The sequence below is a fragment of the Arvicola amphibius genome, chromosome 10 (genome assembly GCF_903992535.2).
Source record: "Arvicola amphibius chromosome 10, mArvAmp1.2, whole genome shotgun sequence".
Lineage (NCBI taxonomy): Eukaryota > Metazoa > Chordata > Mammalia > Rodentia > Cricetidae > Arvicola > Arvicola amphibius.
Genome location: NC_052056.1, coordinates 119,668,479 through 119,692,537, shown reverse-complemented (window position 1 = coordinate 119,692,537; position 24,059 = coordinate 119,668,479). Strand labels below are relative to the sequence as shown.

Genomic DNA, 24,059 nt, shown 5'->3' with positions numbered 1-24,059 from the left:
TGGTACATTTAAAATAGCTGTCTTTTTATTTATGTATCTATTTATTTGGTGGGGGGAGGGGGACCAAAACAATCAAGTTTCTTAGTTTCAGCTGAAAGCAGTCAGGGAGTGAGTGGCATTTTTAAAAGGCCAGTCACACCACTTACAAGAAGCCCCTGTGGAAGGGCTCTCCCCCTGGCTCCCCTTGAGGTAGGCACAGGACCCAGGCTGGCTCCTGTTTTGTAGGTTGGGGAGCCAGAGTTCTGAACAGAAAGTTCTAGAAGGACCTGGATCCACGGCCCAATGTGGCTGCCACTCATCAGGTAGGGTAGGATCCAGGTGGTTTTGAGCCACCTGGCTCAGTACCATGCACAACCGGTAACTTGACCTGTTTCTTTTGACTGTAACACTACATGGGAGGCTGAGAAACCACCTGCTGGCTCTGTCCAGCCAGCACTGGTGCAGGACTCAGCTGAGGCTGTGGACCATGGAAGAGCTTAAGAGGGAGGCACAGGGCTGCCCAAAGCCCAGGAGTGACGGGGGCTGACAGGCTGCCCTCTCCAAGGCCTCTGCAGTCATTCAAATGGGGAATGGGGTGGTCCCTGGCAAAGCCAGCTTCAAATCCCCACACTCAGGCTGCTGGATGCTGGCAGTCAGGACACTCTGCCCCCAGCAGTGACACATCACCTTCCCTGGAGCCCCATGGGAACCACAGAGCCCCCCCCTCTCCACTTCTCCTCTCCACTTCTATCGGGAGGTAGGGGAACCACCCCTAAACCATCAGGCCGAGCAGCTTCAGTCAGACCCTCTTCAAATGAATCACCCTAAATTCTGTGAGCAGGACCACAACAAGGAAGCTGGCGTAGAAGAGGAGCAGGCAGAAGCCATACGCCTTGCTGAGCTGGAAACACTGAAGTGGGACGGAGACCAGGGAGAAGACTAGGCTGAGCCCCAGGGCGCTGGCCAGCACCCACACCAGCAGTCCGTCCGGTTCCAGCTGTGGGGAGAACAGGAGAGACTGTTCAGCACCCACGACTATGGGTCTGCAGTGTAGAACAGCCAGGCTCTGTTTTACAGTGACTTCTAAACTCCAAAGTATTTTATCTGCCAGCCTCCACTTGTGCCTGCTTGGGCTCTTCCTGGTCTCCTGTGCTGGCATGACAGGCATGCGTTCCCACGCCATACTTGTGCAGTGCTGGGGATTCAAACCTGGGGCTTCATACATGCTAGGCAAACACCCTGCAAACCGAACCACATCCTCCCATCAGCCAACACCTTTTGGGCACAGCATCATGCTCTATAGCCTAGTCTGGCTTTGACCTTGAGGCAATCCTCCTGCCTCAGTCTCCCAAGTATTGGGATTATAAGTGTGCACCTCCGTATCTGGTTCTGGCTGCATTTTATATACTGACTTCTGTGTGGTTGAGAACATTCTACATCAAGATACTGGACAAGCAGAATGCAGGGAGAAAGCATGGGGTAGGGGTGAGCAGACATAGGGTGGTATGGGTAAGTGTGCAATAGACACATCTTCCAGCCCTTCGGTTTGAATGGAGAGTCAAAGAAGTGGCAGCTGTGTGAATGTGCACGGTGTTTAGGACTTGTGGCCAGCCCTTTATCAGTATTGTCTATGTGACAATAGTACAGGTGGCCCCAGGAACGGGTTTGCTTGCTTTGTGCAAAATCTTCCTGTAGAATGTCAATGAGGCATCCCGCCTTGACATCTGGGGTATTGGGCCTGAGGTGGTCCATCCTGCCTTCTGGAGTTTTCCAGCCTTTGAGGGGAGTATCTTAGGCAGAATCCTTGTGTAACATACGTCGGCCCCACAGACTCTCTGGTCTGAGGCTGCGCCCAGCTGCTGCACACAGGAAGCCCTGCACTGCATGATCAGGGCCTGGTGGCTCACACACGTCTCAGGCTCATACTCGGGAGGTGGAGGAAGGAAGATTAATAGTTCAGGCCTTCCTTAGCTACTTGGGAAGATCGAGACCAGTTTGGGCTACACAAGCGAGCACCTGTATCAAAGGGAGGGAGGGTGGCTAGGATGGCTCAGTGGGTGAAAACGCTTGCTGCATAAACATGAGGTCCTGGTTTGGATGCCCCTCCCATGACTACTGTAACCCTCGCACTGGAGGCGGCAGAGACAGGAAGATTGTTGGGGCTGGCTGGCCACCACTCTACCCAAATCATTGAGCTCTGAGTTCAGTGGGCACCCTGTATGGAGGAAGGGAGTCAGGAGGTCACTCAGTGTCTACCTTCAGCTTCTGTGTATGCATAGGTATGTATAACTGTCTATACACGTGCATACATACAGCAGACTCCAGAGCTAGGGGTGCAGGGATAGTATGATATATGCTTAGCATGTGTGCACCATAGACTTTCCCCAAAACACATGTCATGTCTCTGATGTCTCAGTCAAGTCTTAGCATTTACGAGAACCCAGGCCAGCCTATGAGTCTTCCTTAGGCCGGGTGGTGGTGGCCCACGCCTTTAATCCCAGCACTCAGGAGTCACAGGCAGGTGCATTTCTGTGAGCCCAAGGCCAGCCTGGTCTACAGAGTGAGTTCCGTGACAGCCAGGGCCACACAAAAACCAAAATCAGAAAAAAATGACAGCAGCAACAACAACAAGAGCCCTCCCTGCTCCTCCATGTGGGCAGTATTGGGGTCTGACTTCCAGCTCCAGTCCTCTCCCCATGCACGCTTACCCAGGAAGCTGGGGTCTGTCATCACTCCAATGGCAAAGCGCAACAGGACCAAAGCCGCAGGCCGCCTGCCCATTCCATGCAAGCTGTATCTTAGTTACTCTGCTTGCAAGGAAACCCCAACCCCCATGCAAATTATTTTCAGGATATTCTGCAATCATGCTTAGCCGTCCTGAGGACGGCCGGCTCACCTTCACCTCTGCAGCATGGTTCCGGACGATGTGCAGCAAGCAGCCCAGTCCTACACCCACCAGGATGTCTGCAGCCAGTTCAGGAAGCCGTGCTGGAGCTCGCAGCCCAGCCTCACAGCAGCTCCACCCCAGCCCTGGGCGCCAGGCCGCCTTTATTGTCTATACCCAGGGTCCTCCCACTCAGATCACCTGATGCTAAGGCCGCTGATAAAGTGGATGTCAAGAGCCTACTTTGCACTCAGCATAAGAATGACAAGGGGTAGGCCAGCCTGGTCTACAAGAGCTAGTTCCAGGACAGGCTCTAAAAAAAAAAAAAAGCTGCAGAGAAACCCTGTCTCGAAAAACCAAAAAAAAAAAAAAAAAAAAAAAAAAAATGACAAGGGGTGTCAGAAATTCCTAGTGCCTGAGCACTCAAGCAGATGGGGAACTGAGGCTAAATGACCATACCCCTGAGCCTTACAGTAAGAAGCTGAGGCGGAGCCAAAGCCGCACCTCTGTAGATCATTCCAGGCTGGCTCCTTCCCGCTAACCTGAGGGAAACCTGAGGTTTTCACAAGAGCCCTACAAGACTGGACTCTCAATTCCCCAACAACAAATGCAAAGGTGAAGCCGTAGGTCCCTGGCCAGTCCCGAGGGTGTTGCTTAGAGCCCACCTGTGACTGTTGGTGCTCGGACACCACACCAAGGCTCAGAGAAGCCCCAACAAAGGATACTAAAAATGATGCCACCAAAACAGGCGGAGAACGCCATCCGAGGGTAGCCCTGGCGGGCTAGTGTGAAATCCGAGAACGCATCTGCACAGAGAGAATAGGCTGTGAGGGGCAGGCTCCTGTTTACCTAGTCAGTCAACAAACACTGAGACAGGCCCTCTAGGGGACCCAGCACCTTCCGGGGGACCCAGCACCCTCCACTCTTAATTCCATTTACCCCACTCTTTCTCACTGGGGGCAACCCTAGGGGTATGGTACTATACCCCACTAGCTCTCACGGCACCTTTGTGTGTTCTCTTTTGTAAGACGCTCAAAGGCCATTGCTAAAGGACAGCTGGGTTCTGGACTCCCAGCTCCATGCTAGAATGTTCCTGTTCAGTAGGCAGCCTGGTCAACCACAACCAAGCTGCTGTGGCTAATCAAGTGGTATAGGTATGCATGTGGGGCAGCCTGTGTGTCACCCCCACATTTACAGGTAAGCATGGTTGGCTGTAATAGATTTCACACATACACACACACACACACACACGAGTGATAAGTCACTTAAAAATGACAGTGGGCACCCCACTGGTGCAGAGGATATACACCCTGGATGTCCTCTTGAGATATGACTATGGCTAGGGAAGAAAAGAGCCACCCCAGAGCCCCAAGTCACCTCCAATGCTGTTCCCCCAGGCCAGGAGGGTGAGACCTAGTACAGTGTTGCTCAGACGGAAGACCACGCCCAGGGACCGCAAGATGTTCACCACCTCAGTGGCAGCCGCGTTGATCCACAAGGCACTGGTCAGGAAGCCCAGGAAAGCAAAGAGCTGTGGAGGGGATGGGCATCCAGATGGGACCCCAGCCAGCACCCAGTAGGACACAGCCTCAGGTTATCCATAAGCTGGGTTGCAGGTCCCTACAACCCAGGTACACACACCAGGCTGGGGTTTGAGTCAATGGCACAGTGCTCAGGCAGTGAGTTCATTAGTGTTTGTTATACAGTAAGTAATCAAGAAAAGGTTGGAGCTCAGTGCTATTTGGTGTGGTGATGGGGATCCTTTTATTATTATTATTATTATTATTATTATTATTATTATTGACAGAGGGTCTCACAAAGCACAGTCTGTCTTCAAACTTCCAGCACTGGCTGGTGATGACCTTGAACGTATGATCCTCCTGCCTCAGCTCCCAAATGCTAGGATTAAAAGCACACACTACGATACCTGGCTTTCTACACTTAAAAAAAAAAAGTTTTACATTTATATATTTTGTGTGTGCATGTGTGCATGGGGGCACAACATGCCACCGTGAGAATGTGGCGATCAGGGGACCGCTTACAGGAGTCAGTTCACCGTCTCCACCATGTGGCTTCTGGGGATGGAACTCCTGTCACCAGAAGTTTAGGCAGGCGCCTTCAACCACTGAGCCATCTTGCCAGTCCTGATTTCCCCCGCCCATTAATAACTGTTTAAAAGTGAAAAATTTTGAGCCAGGTGGTGGTGGCACACACCATTAATCCCAGGACTTGAGAGGCAGAGGCAGGTGAGTCTCTGCAACAAAACAAAAAAATAGAGGCTGGAAGAGTTGGCCCTGCAGTCAAGAGCACTTGCTGTCCCTGCAGAGGATCTGGGTCAGTTTCGGGTGCCCACACTGGGTGGCCCATCACCATAGGTAATCCCATCCCAGGGGATCCAGAACCCTCTTCTGGCCTCTTAGGGTACCAGGCATATACATAGTGCACAGATACACACGCAAGCCAAACCCTTGTGCACATAATAGAGCAAATAAAAATAAAAAAAAAAATAAAAACTGAAAAGTATGAAGTAATGTCTCAATAAGATAAGCCATTTCCACTCAAAGTAAAAAGAAGCCTAGACAGGCAAATGGCTTGGGGTTCAGCTCCCCTTCAGGTTAGACATTATCATTCACCAAACCGCCCCAGGAACACACCCAGGCCGCCAATCGGAGACCCCCAGTCCTTACCCAATGCAGTCTAGGGGGCTCTCTGTTAGATGTGACAAAGAAGGTCACTGAGGCCAGAGCTGTGCCCACGATCACCACCACAGCCCAGACAGGAAGCAGGCCGCCAATCTCATAAATGCCATCTATGGGACAAGAAAGGGAGCTGGGATCCCCTACTCCTCCCCACTTCCTCCCACCAGTCCCCGAAGTGATACAAGCTTTGAGTAAGTTCAGAAGTTCAAAGCCAGCCTCAGCTACGTAGAGAGCTGAAGACAGCCTGGGATACATGAGATACTGTCTCAAATGCCAGAAAGGAGGGGGCAGCATGCTGAGGAAGCAGCTGGGTTGGTAATGGTGTGCACGAAGTCTGGATTCCTGCTCCAGCATCATATAAACCAGACATGGTGGTGGATGCCTGTCAGCTTTGCACTTGTACTTGGGAAAGAGGCAGAAAGATCAGGTGCTCACGGCATTCCTCCACTACACAGTGAGTTCAAGGCCAGCCTGGGCTACATACCGAGACTATGTAAAAAAAAAAAAGAAATAAGATCTGGGGCTATAGCTTAGCATCAGCTGTGTGAAGCCCAGGGTTCCATCCTAGAGAAAGCCCAGGGGCTGAAAAGGAAGTTCCAGGCTTGCCCTGGCAGGAAGCAGGACCATAGCTCCCTCAGGGACAAAGGCTGCAAGGATGGCTCACAGACATCCTCATTTCCCTTCTAACGCCTTCTCCTATTCCTTCCATAAACCGGGCACACATTCACACATGGTTCTGGTTTCACCCTGGCATGGAAATCACATGGCGGTCACCCATGCCTTTGCCTCAGACTCCCCTCTCACCAACCTTGGGTTAAGGGGAGAAATGAGCAGCGTGAGTCACCTCAGAAAACAAGAATGGGTGTGACTAGAAAGTCTTCGTTCCCCAGCTAGAACAAGGCAGAAAGGAAATGGCCATTCTGGGGCCAATGGGGAAAAGCCAGTGGCGGGGGGCATCAAGTCACTCTGAGCCATCTCTGGGCTCTGGCGGGTTTTCCTTCTGGACCAGATCTCAAGATGATAAAAGCTGGAGTTTGGTATGAAATTTTCCATTCTGTATCCCTCCCTCCCTCCCTCCCTCCCTCCCTCCCTCCCTCCCTCCCCCTTCCCTCTCCTCTCCCTCCCTCCCTCCCTCCCTCCCTCCCTCCCTCCCTCCCTCCCTCTCTCTCTCTCTCTCTCTCTCTCTCTCTCTCTCTCTCTCTCTCTCTCTCTATCACAGGGTTACTCTGTAGCTTTGGAGCCTGTCCTGGAACTAGCTCTTATAGACCAGGCTGACCTCGAACTCACAGAGATCCACCTGCCTCTGCCTCCCCAGTGCTGGGATTAAAGGCATACGTCACTACTGCCTGGCTGGGGCACACACACACACACACACACACACACACACACACACATATCACACACATTTTTTAAAAACAGTGTCTCACTGTATAGTAATGGCTGAACTCACTATGTAGACCAGGCTGGCCTCAGTTTCAGAGATCTGCCTGCCTCTGCCTCCTGAGTGCTGGGATTGATTAAAAGAGTTGGCTTCCATGCCCAGCCTTGTTCTCTAATTTTTTTTTTTTGTGGTAGTATAGTATTGGACATGAAACCCAGCACCTCAGCTGCTAGACAAGTGCTCCATCTCTGAGCCCTGCACATCCCCTAGACTTTAGTCTGTGATGGAGACAAGATAGGCAGAGGGCCAGACGTGGTCCTGTTTAAGCTCCACCTGCAGATGGCAGGACTGGACCACTGATAGGGAAGTCCCTTGTTGGATAAGCATGCCCTGGAGTCTCCTCTGAAGAGGCTCTGGGGTAGGAGGAGGGAGGTGCGGGGGAGGGGTACTCACAGACACCTGACTGCAGGGTCAGGACCAGGACCAGGGGGCTGATGACCAGCTGCAGACAGTTGAGTGGCCGCTTCCAATTCCGATCATCCCTGTCGGGGTCCACAACGGGAACTGTGAGCAGCAGCAAGAACTCCACAGGCAACTGGGGACATGGGAGGGTGTCAGCTGGAAAGGAGGTGCAGCAGATGCTCCCCCGTTCCGTGGTGCTCTGTGGCAGGCTCAGTTCCACGCCTGCATGCATGCTATCCTCATCTCTGCCTCTACCCCCTCAGTGCCAAGATTAGAGGCATGTTCACTGCACCTCATTTATGTAACGTGGGGACGGACCCAGGGCTTCCTGCATGCTAGGCAAGTGCTCCACCAATGAGCTGTCCCCTCCCCAACAATCCCATTTTATACTGAAGGGACCAAGCTCAGATGACATCATAGCCACAAGTACAAACACAGTTCATTCTGTATTCCTGAGACTAACAAGGCCATTGGTGGGTTACCTGTCCCCAACAGACACTTTTTTTCTTCTATAGAGGGTAGAGAGCCTGAGTCAGGTCACCAGCCAAACCTGAGGACTCAGTTTCCCTACTGCATTCTAGACTGGCCAGCAAAGGGCATTTCAGTGACTCCAGTTGAAAGGCCACAGTGGCTGGGAATGATGGCACATGCCTTAACTTCAACACCCAGGAGGCAGAGGCAGGTGGATCTCTGGGAGTTCAAGGTCATCTCGATCTACACTGCAAGTTGCAGGTCAGCCAAGACTACACAGTAAGACCCTGTCTCGAAAAACAAACAAATCCCACACTGTATTACAGTCACAAGGCCAAGAGCCTGGATCCTGGGACTCATCTTACCTTAGCCACCTTCAGGAGCCTACAGGATATTGACTGGGTCCTCCACTTCCTGTAGTCCAAGGGATTCAAGGCTTGGATGAGGATCTGGGCAGTGGTCTCCTGACCCAGCAACAGAGGCCGGTATTCATCGCCTGTGTGTACCAGGTAGGGCAGGTGTGGCTGTGCTTGGCTCCTCCAGGGAGGCCTATTCCCCTGCCTTCCCAGCTCAGCAGAGGGTCCCTGAACCAAGCCCCAGTGTTTCCAGGCATCTTTATCCCCATAGGCCCAGAGCCTGGGGCCTCACCATAGTCATAGCTGTTGGTGTTGGAAGACACCTGATCCTCTTCTGAATCAGACAGTATCTCTGTAGGAGACAGGAGTAGGGTAGGCATGGTTAACATGCCCTGTAATATCCCAGAACCCTCCAGAACCATGCTGGGTTGGGGGGATCACCTCTGGGACAGAGCAGAGTTAATATGCAAACGTCCAGCCTCCCTCCCTCCCTCCCTCTTTAGCAGGGTCTCACATAGCCCAGACTGACCCTGACCCTGAACTTCTTCCAGCCTTCATCACCGTAGTGCCGGGATGCTAGGCATGCATCACTGCCTGATTTAAGCAGTGCTGGTGATGGAACCCTGTGCATGCCAGACACACACTACCTGAACCCTGCATTTCAGACTTCTCAGCAATGGCTACACACACTCAGAAATCCCTACACTGTGGGAACATGACTGGCGGAACCATCACAGAGGCAATGCACAGTACAACACCTGACAGGCAGGTGAGTGCCTGGTGGCTACACTGGCTTTCTCTTTTCCTTTTCTTGCTATGGGCCCCAGGCTAACCTAGGACTTTAAAAAATTATGACATTTATTTATTGTGTGTATGCATGAATGCATGTGCACATGTGCATACCCAACCAAGTACAATGCTTTTTGCTTTGTCTAGAACATTCTTCTAAAGTTCTAGCTCTCACTAGATCTGGAACCTGTGAGAAGCCTCAAAGGAAAGCAGCCTCCACCCACCCCAGACAAGGGCAGGTCCAACCTTCCCATCCCAACCTGCCGAGCTTCTGTGTATCCGCAGACACGGCAGCAGGGAAGGCTCTGAATTCTAACAGCTTGCTTAGCGGAGAGGAGGGGGAAATCCCGGCAGCCTTCCTGTAGGAGAGGTCTCAGTCCCTGCTCTATGCCAGAAATGAGACAGTCCTGCCCCCTACAGGCTCATAGCCACACAAACAGGCTTTATGCAGACTGGTAACAGAGTGGCTTGCAGGTCCCCAGGTGTGGTCTTTGGGGTCTGGGTCAGCGGTCTGGTGTTAGAGTGCTGGTTGTACCCCACTCTAGATCCTTGGCCTCAGGAGGACTTGGTTTCTCCCTGGGTCTGCTTCCTCTCCAAGAAGTGAAGTAAGAGTCCCTATACCAAAGAAGTGTCACCAAGGAGACGGAATCAGATAACATGCCTGATATGAAGCAAACACTCGAATCCTGTGGGCTACTTGTGTCTGTGTGCCGTGGGGGTATTTGTGAGTGCATTTGTTTGTATGCATGCAAATACTGTGTGTCTGCGGGTGTGCGTGTGTGTTTTCTGTAGATCCTGTTGTGTGCTGTCTATTTCTGTGCATTTCGCGTGTGTTGTGTACGTGTGTATATACTGGGGAAGTGCACTTGTGTGTACGTGTGTACATGTGCCTGTCTATAGGGCTCATCTGAATTCTTCCTGAGGACAGAGGCACACTCAACTTGTACTACTGTGACCGACTGTGACGATGCCGTGGAGACCTGCGACCCTGGACGAGAGGGTTCTGAGGCTTGCGTCACAAACCAGGGGATAAATATGGCCTGGACAAGGTGGAAACCGACTGGAGAGGCGGTGGCCAGGCAGAAGACAGACTGACCTCAGGGGACACGAGGCAGCAGGAAAGGCCAGAGGCACCCAGTCCCGTCTGTCCCCTTGTGGAGGTTCCTCACCTGGTGTCTCAGGCACGGAGTGGACCAGAGACCTGCTCCGCTGCCGCTGGTAGACCCAGGTGCAGAAGATGACTGTGATTACATAGAACACATAGAGGCCCAGGTAACCTGCAGGCAGAGGTGCAGACGGCCATCAGCCAGCGTCCAGGCGGCAGGTATCAGCCTAGCCTGGTCCTGGTGGGTGAGTGGCCATCTTGAGGCTTCGTACCTTTTTCTTGCCATTCTAGTGCACCTTTCCTGCTTATCTGCCTTGAAACCCCTCCATTAGAGAAGGAAGTGCGGGTTACTCACGTGGAGGAAGTCAGACTGACAGGCAAGTCTGGAATGGGATCCCAGATACCCTCCTACTTGGCGTCTCTGGCCTATTCCCTTCCATGGCTAGCGTGCGTTTTGGGTGGCTCCAGCTCAATACCCTTGCCAGGTTCCCATTTACCCCTCCCCCCCCCAGAGAAATGGGGAGTAACAGCCCCCTCTGTGGCTTGTCCCTGGGCCTCATGTCCCTTCCTGGCTTCCCTGACCCTCATTATTGGTCTCTCTTAATCAGAATTGACTGAGTTCACGGTGAGGTCCCCGGGGTGACAATCACCTCTGAAAGTCTCCAGGTTCCACTGTCCCTGCTTATCCTATGCTGACTTGAGTAGTTTGTCACTCTGTATCGAATCAACCTCTATGTCCCGGGAGACTTCCAGAGACTCTGTCCTGGACTGCCCCTGACTGCTCACCCAGTGCCCAGGCCAGCGTGATCCTGCCGAGATAGAGTGCAGTGAAGGTCAGAAACACAGCCACCATATAGAAAGTGATGTCCCTGAGGAAAGGCCTGGACGCAGCCATGAAGGGGTGCAGAATGGTGATGCCTCCAGCCACCACAGTGGTGACCAGCACTCCTGCGCCTGGAAGTCAGAAGAACAGAGCTCAGGAGCGGGCACTCTGGGGGGGGGAGGGGCCCAATACTCCATACCCCGATAGAACTGGTGCTCACCGAACAGAGCCCCGATGGCCAGGCCAGCAGTGCGTGGGTCTGAGAAGGCCACTAGGGCGCTGAAGATATCTGGGGCACCGTTCCCAAAGGCCAAGAAGGTGACACCATGGGGGAGCATGTCAAGGGGGTTCCACGAAGACTACAGCCGCCACCCTGTGCCCCTGCCTCCCTCGACCACCCTTTCCCGCGGGGAGCTGGATCAAAGGATACTGCCACGTTATGGGAGAGCTTGAGATTGGTTGAGATGGCTGACAAATTAGGGCAGAAGCTAGAAGAGACGAGCCAGTAGTCAGGGTCTGCAGGGAGGGGACTCAGCCAGTAAAGCGCCTGTCTTGTAAGCGTGAGGACCAGAGTTCAATCCTCGGGTCCCATGTGAAAAAGCTGGGCATGGTGGTATGTCTGTAATCCCCAGTGCTGGGAAGGCAGGGATTCACTGGCTACCACAATCAATGAGAGACCGGCATTCTTAAGAACAACACCTGAGACTGACCTCTGGTCTCGGTAAGCATGTCCACATGCATGTGTGAAGATCCGCCGCCATGCATGGCCAGCAATGAGCATGCTCACAGAGACTGGCCCCTGCCCCATCATTCCCCCAAACCTCTCACAATTGCATTTTCCCATCTATAAACTAAGACACGAGCCAAGGACACACTCACAACTTAGCTGCGGTGACTCCCAGGATCAGAAAGAGGTAAAGTAGCCAGAAAACCTGGTGGGAACCAGAAAGGGAGACAGAGTTACATCCCACCGGAGACACCTGCCCATTACCCGGTCCCCAGGGCACAGACTCACATAGAGGGTGATGGCCAGAGGAAGGAGGTTGGGGGGAAAGTGGCAGAAGATGCCCTCGAGGTAGTCCAGGTAGCCCCCCTCATTGTGGCAGTCGGGGTTCATCCTGATAAAGTCGCAGCGGTCAGAAACATTCAGGCCACAGACGGCACGGCACTGCAAAGAGGGAAGGCAAGGGACACAGATGACAGAGCCACCAAGGAAAAGGCCAGACTGGACCCTGTCTAGGCAGTTGACCATGATCTCCCTTCAGCCTGTCCCTAACCCCCAAAGATATCCGCTGGATGTTTTTGTTCTAAAGAATAAAGTTGTAGGCCAGCGAGATGTCTCCATGGGTAAAGGTGCTTGCTGAGCACCAAGCTTGATGACCTGAATTTGATCAATTTGACCACCAGGTCCTGTGTGACAGAAATGACTCCAAAAGCTGTCCTCTGACCTCCAGTCATGCCCCGCCCCCACATACAGGTTCCCAGCACCTAAACTTGGTGGCCTTTGTGACATCTCTGGCCTGCTAGGGCACCTGCACCCATGTGTACGTACGCACACAGAGGCAAGGAATTAAAAATAATAAATGCTTTAAAAGGCAATATATAAAGATGAATAAACCTCCTATTATAAGCCCTTCCCATCACCTCACTTCTCCACCAATCCTACCCTTGCCAGTCTGAAGCACACCCTTATAGAGACTTCCCCTTATAAAAGCTAATATATACAGTCTATCAATTGGCTAGTTTTACAGAAATCAGGATATCTTGAATCTTGTTTCTGTGATTTGCTTCATCTATCACTAATCAATGTCACATATTAATAAAGATAAAGCATGCCTTTAATCCCAGCACTCGGGAGGCAGAAGCAGGTGGATCTCTGTGAGTTTGAGGCCAGCCTGGTCTACAGAGCAAGTTCCAGGACAGTTTGGGCTGTTACACAGGGAAACCCTGCCTTAAAAAATTTTTTTTTGTTTTTTTTTGTTTTGTTTTGTTTTGTTTTGTTTTTTACAAAGTAACTTGGCCAAGCTTTTTTTTTTTAAGATTTATTTATTTATTATGTATACAACATTCTGTCTTGATGTATGCCTGCACACCAGAGGAGGGCGTCAGATCTCAGTACAGATGGTTATGAGCCACCATGTGGTTGCTGGGAACTGAACTCAGGACCTCTGGAAGAGCAGCCAGTGCTCTTAACCTCTGAGCCATCTCTCCAGCCCCCCTTAAAATTTTTTTTTAAAATTAAAATAAAAAATAAAAAGTTTGGGTGGGCAGTGATGGCACACGCCTTTAATCCCAGCACTCCGGAGGCAGAGGCAGGCGGATCTCCGTGAGTTCAAGGCCAGCCTGGTCTACTAGAGCTAGTTCCAGGGCAGGTTCCAAAGCTACAGAAAAACCCTGTCACACACACACACACACACACACACACAAACACACTCACACACACACACACACAAAAGAAAAGAAAGAAAAAGAAAAAAAACACCCTGAGTAACTCCAGTACGCCAGGCAGTGTTGGCGGCTTCAAACAAGCACATGGGTCCTGTGCATCAGGGATAAGGGTCGAGTCCTTGTGAGGAAACCTAGACAGCAATGAAAGGTTCACACAGGCAGAGCCTTCTGGGAGCAGGATGGACAGACAGACAAACAGGCACAGACACACACACATGCACTCTGCAGCTGTTCCCCTTCCTTCATTTTATTTCATTTTGTTTTTTTGACACAGGGTCTCTCTGTGTAGCTCTGGCTGTCCTGGAACTCTCTCTGTAGACCAGGCTGGCCTCAAACTCACAGAGATCCACCTGCCTCTGCCTCCTGAGTGCTGGGATTGTAGAAATGCATCTAGGATTCCAGGGCTGGGCAAGCCACTGTTCACCCATCCCCTACCTCACTGTACTCTTCCTGATCACAGCAGAACTCTCAGGGTTCTCTCAGGGAGTGACTCACTTGGCCCGCGTGAACTTCCTGGCACATGACTCCCAGCACGTGTCAGAATATTTTGTCCTGGAAGTGAAAGTGCTGAGTGTGCTGTGGGCTGGGCTGTGGCCTCCAGAAGCTGAGACGAGAGACACAGAACCTAACAGTGTGAGGTATGTGGGATGCCATCACAGCAACAGAGGAGAACAGGAAGGGACACAGCCAGACAGCAGGGCTGATGGCTGCCACTGTGACCCCAGGAGCCTCAGCCTAGGGGAGGGATCAGGAGTGGACCACCACCCCACTTCCATCACCAGTGGGGGATGCTGGGAGCTTTGGTGATAGTGTCTTCTGTAGCGCAGGCTGGCCTGGAACGTGCTACGTGCTGGGGATAACCTTGAATTTCTAATCTTCCTGCCTTCACCTCCCTAGGCTTGAGATTCCAGGCAAGCGCCACCGTGGTTTACGCAGCGCTGGGGAGGGAACCTGTGGCCTCGGGCACCCACAACAGCACTCTGCACAAGACTCTGTCACTGAGCCGCATCCCCAGCTCAGCTCATAGTCTGAAGGCGCTCCACCGTGGGCACACTGACCCCTCAGTATGTCAACGGTGGGTCTGTCTGTCACAATGGGCATCTCCTTCCTTGGACTGGAAGACAAGAGGCCTGGGAAATAGCTCAGTGGGTTTTGCTCTGTGAGAAACTGAGGCACAGAGAAGGGAATGGATGATGCCCCCCTCCTCCTGCAACCTGTGTGCACCTATTGCTAGGTGTGTTTCACCCAGCTCGGCTTGACAGTGGCCAGCTGCAGCCGTAGCATAGTGACCTTTCTCCTTGTTCAGTCTCTCCCTTCTGCTCCCTCATCCCCTTCCTTGGGGCCAATGGGGGACGGGGAGGACAAGACATGGGATGGGACATGACATGTGACATGATGAGAACACGTGACACATGGGGAGACACAGACTCCCAGGAGAATGAGTCAGCAAGGCAAGTCCTCTGAAGGTGGCCTCCTGCCACAGGGCCTGAACTGGACATCCCTCCCCCACCCAGGCCCTCTCCCAGTCTGCTCACACTTAATAGTACAGGATGAGGTCTGGCTTACAGGACAGCCCACTTCCCCACAGCCCTGCCACCCTCTTCCCTGAGGCTCCACTTCCTTCAGCCCAGGAGAACTCAGAGGGCACTGGGCTCAGGGGTCAGGCATGGGCAGCCAATTCCATGCCTGGGAAACACACAGATTACAGAAATGCTAAATTCCAAGGGCCGCTTGGAATTCTGGGAAGTCACATGACCTTCTGAAAGACATCCCAGTTCTAAAGCACAAAGATAACTTCCTGTCCCTCAGAACCCACTGGGTCAGACTAGTGACAAACTGGATGTGGTCTGGGACCACACAGTATCTCTCTCTAGCCAGCTGGGCTATTGTGGAAGACAGTGAAAGCTGGGCCAATAAGGAGTCGAGGGTAAGAAGCCCGAGTGTCCAGCAGTATGTCCTTTGCTAAGGGGCTTGCTGCATCTAGACTCTGGTTTCCTCACTCAGAGTGTTCTGGCCACTGTCACCTTGGTGCCATTTGTACCTACATGCTCCCCTGCCCTCCCTGTGTGGTCCAATGGAGGTTGAGGCTCTCAGAGCCCTCCTGACTCCAGGAAGAGGCCAGTCAAATAACTAGAAAGGCAAGAAAGAACCTTCGAACCCGTCTACCCAGTCAGCTGTGGTCAGGAAAGCCCCGAGCTCTTGTGCACTGGGATGTCCCATAGTACCAGCCCAAGCACCTGATGGACACAAACAGGCAGACAGACCTGCATATAGACAGACAGTACACATACACACGCGTGCATGTATACACACGCACGTGTGCGCGCGCACGCGCGCGCACACACACACACACACACACACCAAACACCTGGCCATTCTCATTGGTATGCTGGCGCCAATACTGTTCAGGTCCCAAGCCCCCATGACTGTGGACATGACTGAGGTGAGGGTCTGAAGATAGGGTTTTCTGGGATGAGCTGGTGGCCCAGGTCCTCCTGAGCAGGTCTAGAGGGAAGAGCCAAGGAAGGTGATGTGAGTGACTGGGAGAACAGGACCCGGATCCAGCATGGACCGGCTCCTGGAGACCTGGGAAGCTGGACAGCCACAGTCCCACCCACACCTGAGTCACAGAACCATGGGTTAACCTGTGGTTTGTCATTTTGGTTAGTAGCCCAGACCAGCCTTGAATTCCTGACCCTGAGATTACAGGTATGTACCACTACAGCCTGGAGCTGCATTGTTTTGCGCTTGTAGTAATCCCACCTCTGCCACCTCCAGCAGCAACAGGGCCTAGAGGTGCTTGCTGCCAAGTCTGATGACCTGACCTACATGATGGCCAAAGGGAGAAGTGATTCTTGTGCAGTGATTCTTCCACAAGTCTGCTGTGGTGTGTGTGTGCGCGCGCACACACAGAGAGAGATAAATTTAACATTAAAAAGAATCTACTGGGGCTGGAGAGATGGCCCAGAGGTTAAGAGCACTGGCTGATCTTCCGGAGGTCCTGAGTTCAATTCCCAGCAACCACATGGTGGCTCACAACCATCTGTAATGAGATCTTGTGCTCTCTTCTGGCATGCAGGCATACAAGGAGGCTGAACACTGTGTACACAATAAATAAATAAATTAAAAAAAAAAAAAAGAATCTACTGCACCGGTTTGAAATCCCTTGACCAGTGACAGCATGCTGAGTCGCCCTGCAGCTGACCCAGCCTCCCTCCTTTGTCCGGGCACCACCCTGCCCCTGCCCCAGGACCTCTGCACCTGCTGTTCAGGCCATGATGAAAACAGCACTGCAGACCTTTAACCCCAGCCCTGGGAGGCAGAGGCAGGTAGATCTCTGAGGTATAGGCCAGCCTGGTCTACAGACTTCCGGGATGGCCAGGGCTACACAGAGAAAGAGAAATGCTGTCTAGAAAACCAAAACAGAAAAAACCCAAAAGAACAACAACAACCCCCCCACACACACACCTCACCTCCCAGGCCTTGCCCTGACGGCCTGAGGCGAAGCAGGTGGCCTCCTGTCTCTCACCACACCCGCATTCTTTTAACCCGGTTCCTTTTTACTTTATTAGTTATTCAGCAGGTTTATTTCTTGGCCTGTTTCCAGAGCAGAGGAAGCCTAGGGGGTGTGGGGGGTGTGGGAGAGATAGCTCCGTGGCCTCTAATTCTTGCACGCTGTAGGGGCTCAATAAACATTAGCTAACTTGCTGGGCACTCACATTCCAGTCCCAGTTCCCCAGAGGCACGAACCCCACCCCCACCTCCTCACCCTCCCACTACTCCCACCCCCACCCCCAGCATCTAGAATCCCAGTACTCAGGAAACTGAGGCAGGAACGCTATTTTGATTTTAAGGCCAGCCTGGGCTTAAAGCGTGCCAGTTCTCGTGTAAAACACAAACAAATGTTTGGTGAATGGATGCAGGGTGCATGAGAATACACACTAAGGGTGATTGATGGCCCTCAGGCTCCTGGCGGGGGGGGGGGGGGGGGGGGGGCGGGAGTCTGTCCTGGGAGAGAATATGCTAATAGTTTGTCGCAAGGGAGCCACTTGCTCACAGCCAATTTCACATCCTCAACCCACCTCGCAGACCTTCTGGTGAGTACAGCACAAACTCACCAAAGGTGACGGCCAAAGGGCACAGTGACTTGGACAAATCACTCAGCACAAACAGAATCACCCAGATTCCTTCTTGGGAATTTTATAGGCCCAGTAACTACAAACTGCGCACCCATCTGTAAAATGGGCTTAATTGTCCCACTGCTGTCTCAGAGGGTGGGGTGAAGACACCCCTGCCCTCCCATAAACTTGGTGGAGGTGGCGACAATCTCTGTGCAAGTGGTTTGAGTTTGTGATTTCGTTTTTTTTTTTTTTTTGTTTGGCTTATTTATTTATTTATTTATTTTTGGTTTTTGAAGACAGGGTCTCTCTGTGTGGCTTTGGAGCCTGTCCCGGAACTCATTCTGTAGACCAGGCTGGCTTCAAACTCAGAGATACGCCTGCCTCTGCCTCCTGAGTGCTGGGATTAAAGGCGTGTGCCACCACCACCCGACTGAGTTGATGATTTCTAACAAAGAAAATACAGATGTCAAGGCTTGGCTCAGTGGGTAGAATTATGTGCCTGGCATGCTTGACCTGGGTTCTACTCACAGATCCACATAAAGCAACCAGGCATGGTGGCACATGTCTGGAATCCCAGCTCTCAGGAGAAGGCAGGAGGATCAGTTCAGTAGTGAGTATGAGGCCAGCCTGGAAAACGGGAAACCTCGCCTCAAACAAAGAAAAGAAAGCACTGGGTAGATGGCTCAGTGGTTAGAGCTGCTCATCCCACAAGCATGGGACCTGGCGTATGGATCCCTAGAAACCAGGTAAATGTTGGGTGGGTTGTGAAACCGCCTGTAATTCCAGCCTTGGAAGGAAGAACAAGCAGGCTAACTGGACTAGCCATACTGGTGAGCTCTGAGTGTGCCTGGAAGACCCTAGCTCAGTAAGTACAATGGAGAAGAAGCCATCCTGATGTCAACCTCAGGCCTCCACATGCTCATGAACACGTATGTGCTCGGGTAAGCTTTGTAAGCAGCACCCACCGTGTGTAAGCCTCCACGTCTGCAAATGTGTGCATACATATGCATATCTCACTACACACATCCCTCTCACATAAACACAAACACACACACACACACACACACACACGGCAGAAGGGAAAAGGAAAAGAAGGTACACTGTGGCCTCGCTCCCCGGGCCCTGCAGCTGTCTCTCTGCCTTTGTTTACCCCGGCGCCTATCCCCCTCTTCCCCAGATAACCCCAATCAAATCTCTGTTCAAGTCCTTGGCACTAGGTCACCCTCAGCTGACCAGGCTGGACCCACGGCAGCATCCAGGCCTCATCCCCGCCTGCTCTGCACCCGTGTGTGTCTCCAGCACCTCTCCAAAGGCACCGGCATGTTCCCAGTCTCCCAGCCTGGAGGCTGTAGGAGCTCTACCTCCCTGCACTGGTTTCTTGGGGGCCACTCCCTCCCCTCTTTATCCGTCCTCCTGACAGCAACTAGAGAGATTCCTGAAGGGAGTCATACATCAGATTTTGACACCCCTCTGCTTAAAAGCCTCCTTTGGCTCCCCATTCTCATCCCAGGCTCAGTCCCCAGCCCTTTCATAACCTGGCCAGCATCACCTCGCCACCCACCGCGTTCAGCCTTACACAGGTTGCTTCAGCCCTGCTGTAGGGAAGACAGGAAGCTCGAACCTGCCTCAGGGCCTTTGCACTCGTTCCCCAGCCTTTCCCCCATCTGTCTGTGTGAGTGGCTTCCTCCCTTCCTTCCAAGCTTGGCGCCAAGGTGACTTGTTCACAGAACAGGTTTGTCACAGACCAAAAATCTGAAGTAACTGCCAACACTCACATCCTCCCCATAGTGCTCCTGCCTCACAGCCAGTTCCACCAGGAGTCCCTGTGGGTCCCAGGGTCCAGCTCTGTCCACGCTGACACACAGCAGATATGTAATAACTGGCTGACAATGCAGCAGAGACCCCACCCAACCTGCCTTTCTGCCCTGCCCAGGTGGTTGGTACTCACGTCTGCCATGGCAGTCTGGTTGACACCTCGGGCTGCAAACTGAATGTGCTCAAGGGTTTGTGTGGATGAGTCTCTGGCTGCAGACGCTGTCTCCATTATCAGAGGCACACAGAGGAGGCCAGGCGCCCAGCGCAGATCCAGCCATCTGCCTGCCATCGGGCCCCTTGGGGCTGGACCAGTGCCCTCTGCTCTCTCTCAGCTGCAAAGAGCTGGCCACTCCAGTGCCTACGGGGTGGGGCAAGAGGAGGGGTTGTTATCTCTGTGGGCCCCAGGGAAGGAGACAAGAGACCTTTTATTGTCAAAACCAACTCCCTCTCCTCAATATAGAAACCCCAATCCCAAGAGAGTTTTCTTAGCCCTCCTGGGGCTGCATCACAGGCCTCTTGTTCTGAAGTGACATTACCCCCCCCCCCACGCGCCAGGTGTCTGAGACCTGTCCCTCACCAAAGGCCTGGAAGAGGCCATGGGAGCAAGCCAGACAGTCAGATCAGTATGAGATCAGTATGGGAAGTAGCCAATCCTAAGAACTAGGAACTCAAGACTTAGGTTTGTTTTTCCTTTTGATTGGGGCATCAGGATGCAGATCCCAGGCCTCACGGGTGCTAGGCAAGTACTCCAGCACTAGGCTATAATCTCCAGCCTTGTGTTTTGTTTGTTTTTGTTTTGTTTTGTTTTTGGGGGGGGGGGAACAGGCTAGCCTGGAATTCACCATGTAGCCCAGGCTGCCCTTGAGCTAGCGACACTCCTCTTGCTTCTGGTTCGGAAGCACTGGGATCACAGATGTGAACCTTCCTAATTTTTATTTTGAGGCAGGATTTTTTTGAGTTTGCCAGGCTGGCGTTGAACTCCTGTTTCTCCTGCCTCAGCCTCCTTAGAAGCTGAGGTTTCAGTGTGCACCAGTCACTGGGTTCCAGCCTAAAATAACAAACTTCCGAGGTGGACTCATACCTCACAAGCTCCATTCATGACAGGCGATGCACCTAGCACACTAAACCAGGGGCCTTGTTTGAGCTCTACATTGGGAAACTGAGGCATGGGGAAGGAATGTCACGCTCGTTCCTCAGTCAGCAGAAATGCCACACCACAGTGCCCTCTGAGTGTTCACAGGACCATGCACAGAAGTTCAGCAGGCTGCCCAGGGTCATGTGACAAGGAAGAGAGCCACAAAGCCAACAGTTCTCAGAAGGGGAAATTGAGGCCCAGAGGGAAGTACATTGCTCAAAGCCACCTAAACTGCCAGGGACCAGCCACAGCCGAGTTGGGTGGGGCTGCTGCACAATCCACTTTCCTCCACTCAGGAGGAAAGGGCTTCATTTCCCTCTCCAAGTAGAAAAAGGGCTCAAAGTCTTAGGCAAGCTCACATGCTTTGGGAATTTTATTTTTGCAATCAGGGAGGCAAAGGCCATCAGACCTTTTTTGTGTGTGTATGGGGGTGTGATTGCACAAGCATTTCTCAATCCCTCAGGGATAGGGGAGGAGGACAGGAAGAGACCCCAGAGGAGGGAAGGGATCCCAAATACTTCCTCACCTGTTGACAGGAAGAGTTTCTTCCCTCCTTGTTCTAGCTACTCCGCTTGGCACGGACACGGAGTGGAAAAACACACAGCCTTCCAGTTCCGTCTCTGCGTTTTCTATGTGGGCAGCCTGGGGGAAGTCTGGGCATATGGCCTCGGAGTCCGCATCTGTGAGACAGACACGAGCGCTGACCCAAGGGGCAAGCAAACACCCGTGTCCCCAGCACAAGCCTCTTCCCCACCGTCCGCCAATTTCTTTTACTCATTTCCAAATTAGCATCTATTGAGCGCCTCCAGTATGCCGGCACCTGTGCGGAGCGCTGATGAGGTGGGCAGACTTGACGGCGAGGGATGAGGATGGGAACCCGGCAGCGCTTTCTGGTTTGGGGTCTCAATTGGAACCCGGGTTGAGAAGTTGAAGTCGGGGTGATAGGTGCTCGGGCTGAGAAGCTCGGGCTCCTCTTACCTCGGGCGGGGCCTGATCCGCAAGCTCAGAGTCTTCTTCCAGCCGGATGGCCCGCGCCACGACCTTCCGCCCCTAGAGCCAGGGCCAGGAGCAGCCGGGCCACGCCCACACAAACCCCGCCCCGCCTACTTCCCTGCTGGGTCACGCCCCGGTCCTCCTTTCCCCGCCTAAAACACGCCCTTTAAGGCTCGCCCCGCCCCAGCTCTTAAAGACACAACCTCCCAGGGACTGCGCTGTCCCCTGCAGTCTTCCCCATTCTCCGCACCTTGCTTTCTGTTCCTAACCTGTCACTTCTGCTTTCAGATAGAAGCTGTAATGAAAGCAACGTGGATTATAGGCATCAGGGTGCCCGAAGGAAGTCTGAGGGGGAAGCTGGGAGATTCTGTTACTGAGGATGGGATGGACCCGTCAAAGCCGTGATAATGAAAGGGGATTAGAGGAACCTGGGCAAACAGGGCGTGGTGGTTTGTACCTGTAGTCCTGGCTTTCAGGGAGCAGAGGCAGGAGGGCTGTGAGGTTAAGGCCGGCCCGAGCATCACAGCAAGACACTGTCGCAATATGATGGCGATGATGATGGTGGCAGGGGTCGTGATGCTGTTAACTGTGAGATGGTAATAGTCAGGCTGATGATGGTAAAGGTGTTGATGAAGATGGTGGTAACATGGGCACTTGATGCTGAGCCTCACAACCTGAGTTTGTTTCCAGAATCCCACATAGTGATGGGAGAACCTACTCCTGGAAGTTGCTCTGACTTCCAGATGTACACCATGGCGTGTACAAGCACGCACGCACACACGCACAGGTCAAATAAACAAATATAATGTATTAAGTAAACTGCGTGTAGCATAATGGCTGGCATGGTAAGAGGTCACAAGGTGGAACTGCTAGGATCCATGTTGCTGATATTGCTATTCTTTATTTTTTGTTTTGTTTTTTAAATGTTTTCTTTATTATTTATTATGTATATAGTATTCTGCCTGCATGTATACCTGCAGGCCAGAAGAGGGCATCAGATCTCATTACGGATGGTTGTGAGCCACCATGTGGTTGCTGGGAATTGAACTCAGGACCTCTGGAAGAGCAGGCAATTCTCTTAACCTCTGAGCCATCTCTCCCAGCCCCTCATTCAGATCTTTATTGGACCATTCAGGTGTCTTAGGTAGGCAGGTGAAACAAATGCAACACATCTTTACATAATTAGACAAATGCAGCATAAACAAAAGTAACACACCTTTATACAGTTAAAGCAACATTCTTCAGCATAAACAGTTGTAACACATCTTTTCCTAGTTAAAATAATAGTCCACAACACCTCAGGGCTTCTCCATGTGGTCCCTCTGCAAAGCTGATCCCTGGGCTTTCCCAGAAAAAGGCCATGCCAGGGTAGAAGTGTGTTCATGTGGAACCTTAGGGGACCAGCAAAAGGGGAAGCTATACCACCTCTGGGAATTGGTGGTGGAACTTAACAGTGTGGGGTAGTGCCACTTCCTTCATAGCCACTGCCCCAGCCAGGTTCACGGAGAGGAAACAGCCCCTGACTCTCCAAGGGATGTGGAAGGGCATGAGAAGGGCAAGACTCTGATGTGACCATATTTGGAAAGTCTCAGCTGCCACTGCGTTTCAGTCCAGATGTGCCCAGCAAGGCCCCCAAGTCCCACCGGGTGGATGACTGCCTACAGCATCACAGGCGGACCCGTCCTGTCTTCAGTCTATTTTGAAGCCATGTCTCTCTGTGTAGCCCAGCTTATCTTGGACTCCCGATTGTCCTGCCTCAACCTGCTGCTTGGATCACATGCTTGGATCACAGACGTGTGCCAGCATGCAGCTCCTGTCCTCAGTCTCTTAGGGATTAACCCCAAATCAATAAAAGCTGGAATGGGGCTGGGGGTGTAGTTTAGTTGGCCAGCATCCATGAAGCCCTGGGTTTCATCCTCAGTATGACATGAACCTGGTGTGCTGGTGCACAGCTGGAACCCCAGCACTGAGGAGGTGGGGGGAGAGGATGGGGAGATCTCGGTCAACCTTGGCTACAGAATAAATTCAAGAGCAGCCTGGGCTACATAAGACCCTGTCTCAAGGGGAGGGGAGGGAAGGGGGAGAAGAAGGGGAGGGAAGGGGGAGGAGGAGGGAAGGGAGGGGGGAGGAGGAGGGAAGGAGATGGAAATTTTTAAATATAAAAAAAATAAACCATGAGAAAAAGAAAAAAAAGACCCTGTCTCAAAAAGGCCCAAAACAAACAAACAAAAAAGCAAACTACAGCTATTGACTGGGACCTCCAATCCTTGAGTGCCTACGCCCTGTAGGAGGGCTGCCATCTCCATTTCACTGGCTGGAAAAGTTGCTGCTCAGGAAGATAAAGTGCCTGTCCCCAGGGCATGCACCGAGAAGTAGCAGAGACTGGACGGCAACCATATCTGAAGTGCCTTCCCCTCCAGGCCTGACATCCTGGTTCACACACCGGTAAGGCCAGATCTGCCCCACACTCAGCATGCCTACCAGTTTTGGAGGCCAGGATGTGGGTGGCAGCTAGGGTATAGGGCACGAGCAAAGTGGAACGAGAGATGGAACTTTCTATTCCAGTCTGAGAGGTCCTGACAGACGAGGATTCATAAC

At 52.4% G+C, this 24,059-nt stretch overlaps 1 protein-coding gene across 2 annotated transcripts; it reads right to left on the bottom strand.

Annotated features, from left to right (window-relative positions):
- Positions 1 to 3: 3 nt before the first annotated feature.
- Slc8b1 (solute carrier family 8 member B1) lies at positions 4 to 21,583 on the bottom strand. 2 transcript variants are annotated; one of them, XM_038346426.1, is made up of 17 exons: positions 21,447 to 21,583; positions 20,995 to 21,148; positions 19,467 to 19,691; positions 11,965 to 12,117; positions 11,829 to 11,881; positions 11,380 to 11,437; positions 11,170 to 11,275; positions 10,913 to 11,080; positions 10,191 to 10,298; positions 8,525 to 8,584; positions 8,242 to 8,372; positions 7,397 to 7,538; positions 5,551 to 5,672; positions 4,241 to 4,394; positions 3,589 to 3,669; positions 2,876 to 2,943; positions 4 to 976 (listed from the first exon to the last, which is right to left on the bottom strand). In XM_038346426.1, the coding sequence occupies exons 3-17, from the start codon at positions 19,620 to 19,622 to the stop codon at positions 779 to 781; spliced, it is 1,758 nt and encodes a 585-aa protein (XP_038202354.1). In that variant the 5' UTR covers positions 19,623 to 19,691; positions 20,995 to 21,148; positions 21,447 to 21,583; the 3' UTR covers positions 4 to 778. The 2 variants fall into 2 exon arrangements, with proteins under 2 accessions (XP_038202354.1, XP_038202355.1); XM_038346427.1 differs by lacking the exon at positions 21,447 to 21,583 and adding an exon at positions 21,289 to 21,435.
- Between the last annotated feature and the right edge of the window lie 2,476 nt (positions 21,584 to 24,059).

Bases quoted from the DNA above. Each gene is read 5' to 3' on its own strand.
- Slc8b1 (XM_038346426.1), bottom strand. From the start codon at position 19,622: ATGGCAGGCAGATGGCTGGATCTGCGCTGGGCGCCTGGCCTCCTCTGT. The intron at 10,299-10,912 runs GTGAGCAGTCAG...CTCTGCCTGCAG, and splicing joins CACGCTGGCCTGGGCACTGG to GTTACCTGGGCCTCTATGTG. The intron at 8,585-10,190 runs GTGAGGAACCTC...TGTCTCCTACAG, and splicing joins CTCCGTGCCTGAGACACCAG to AGATACTGTCTGATTCAGAA.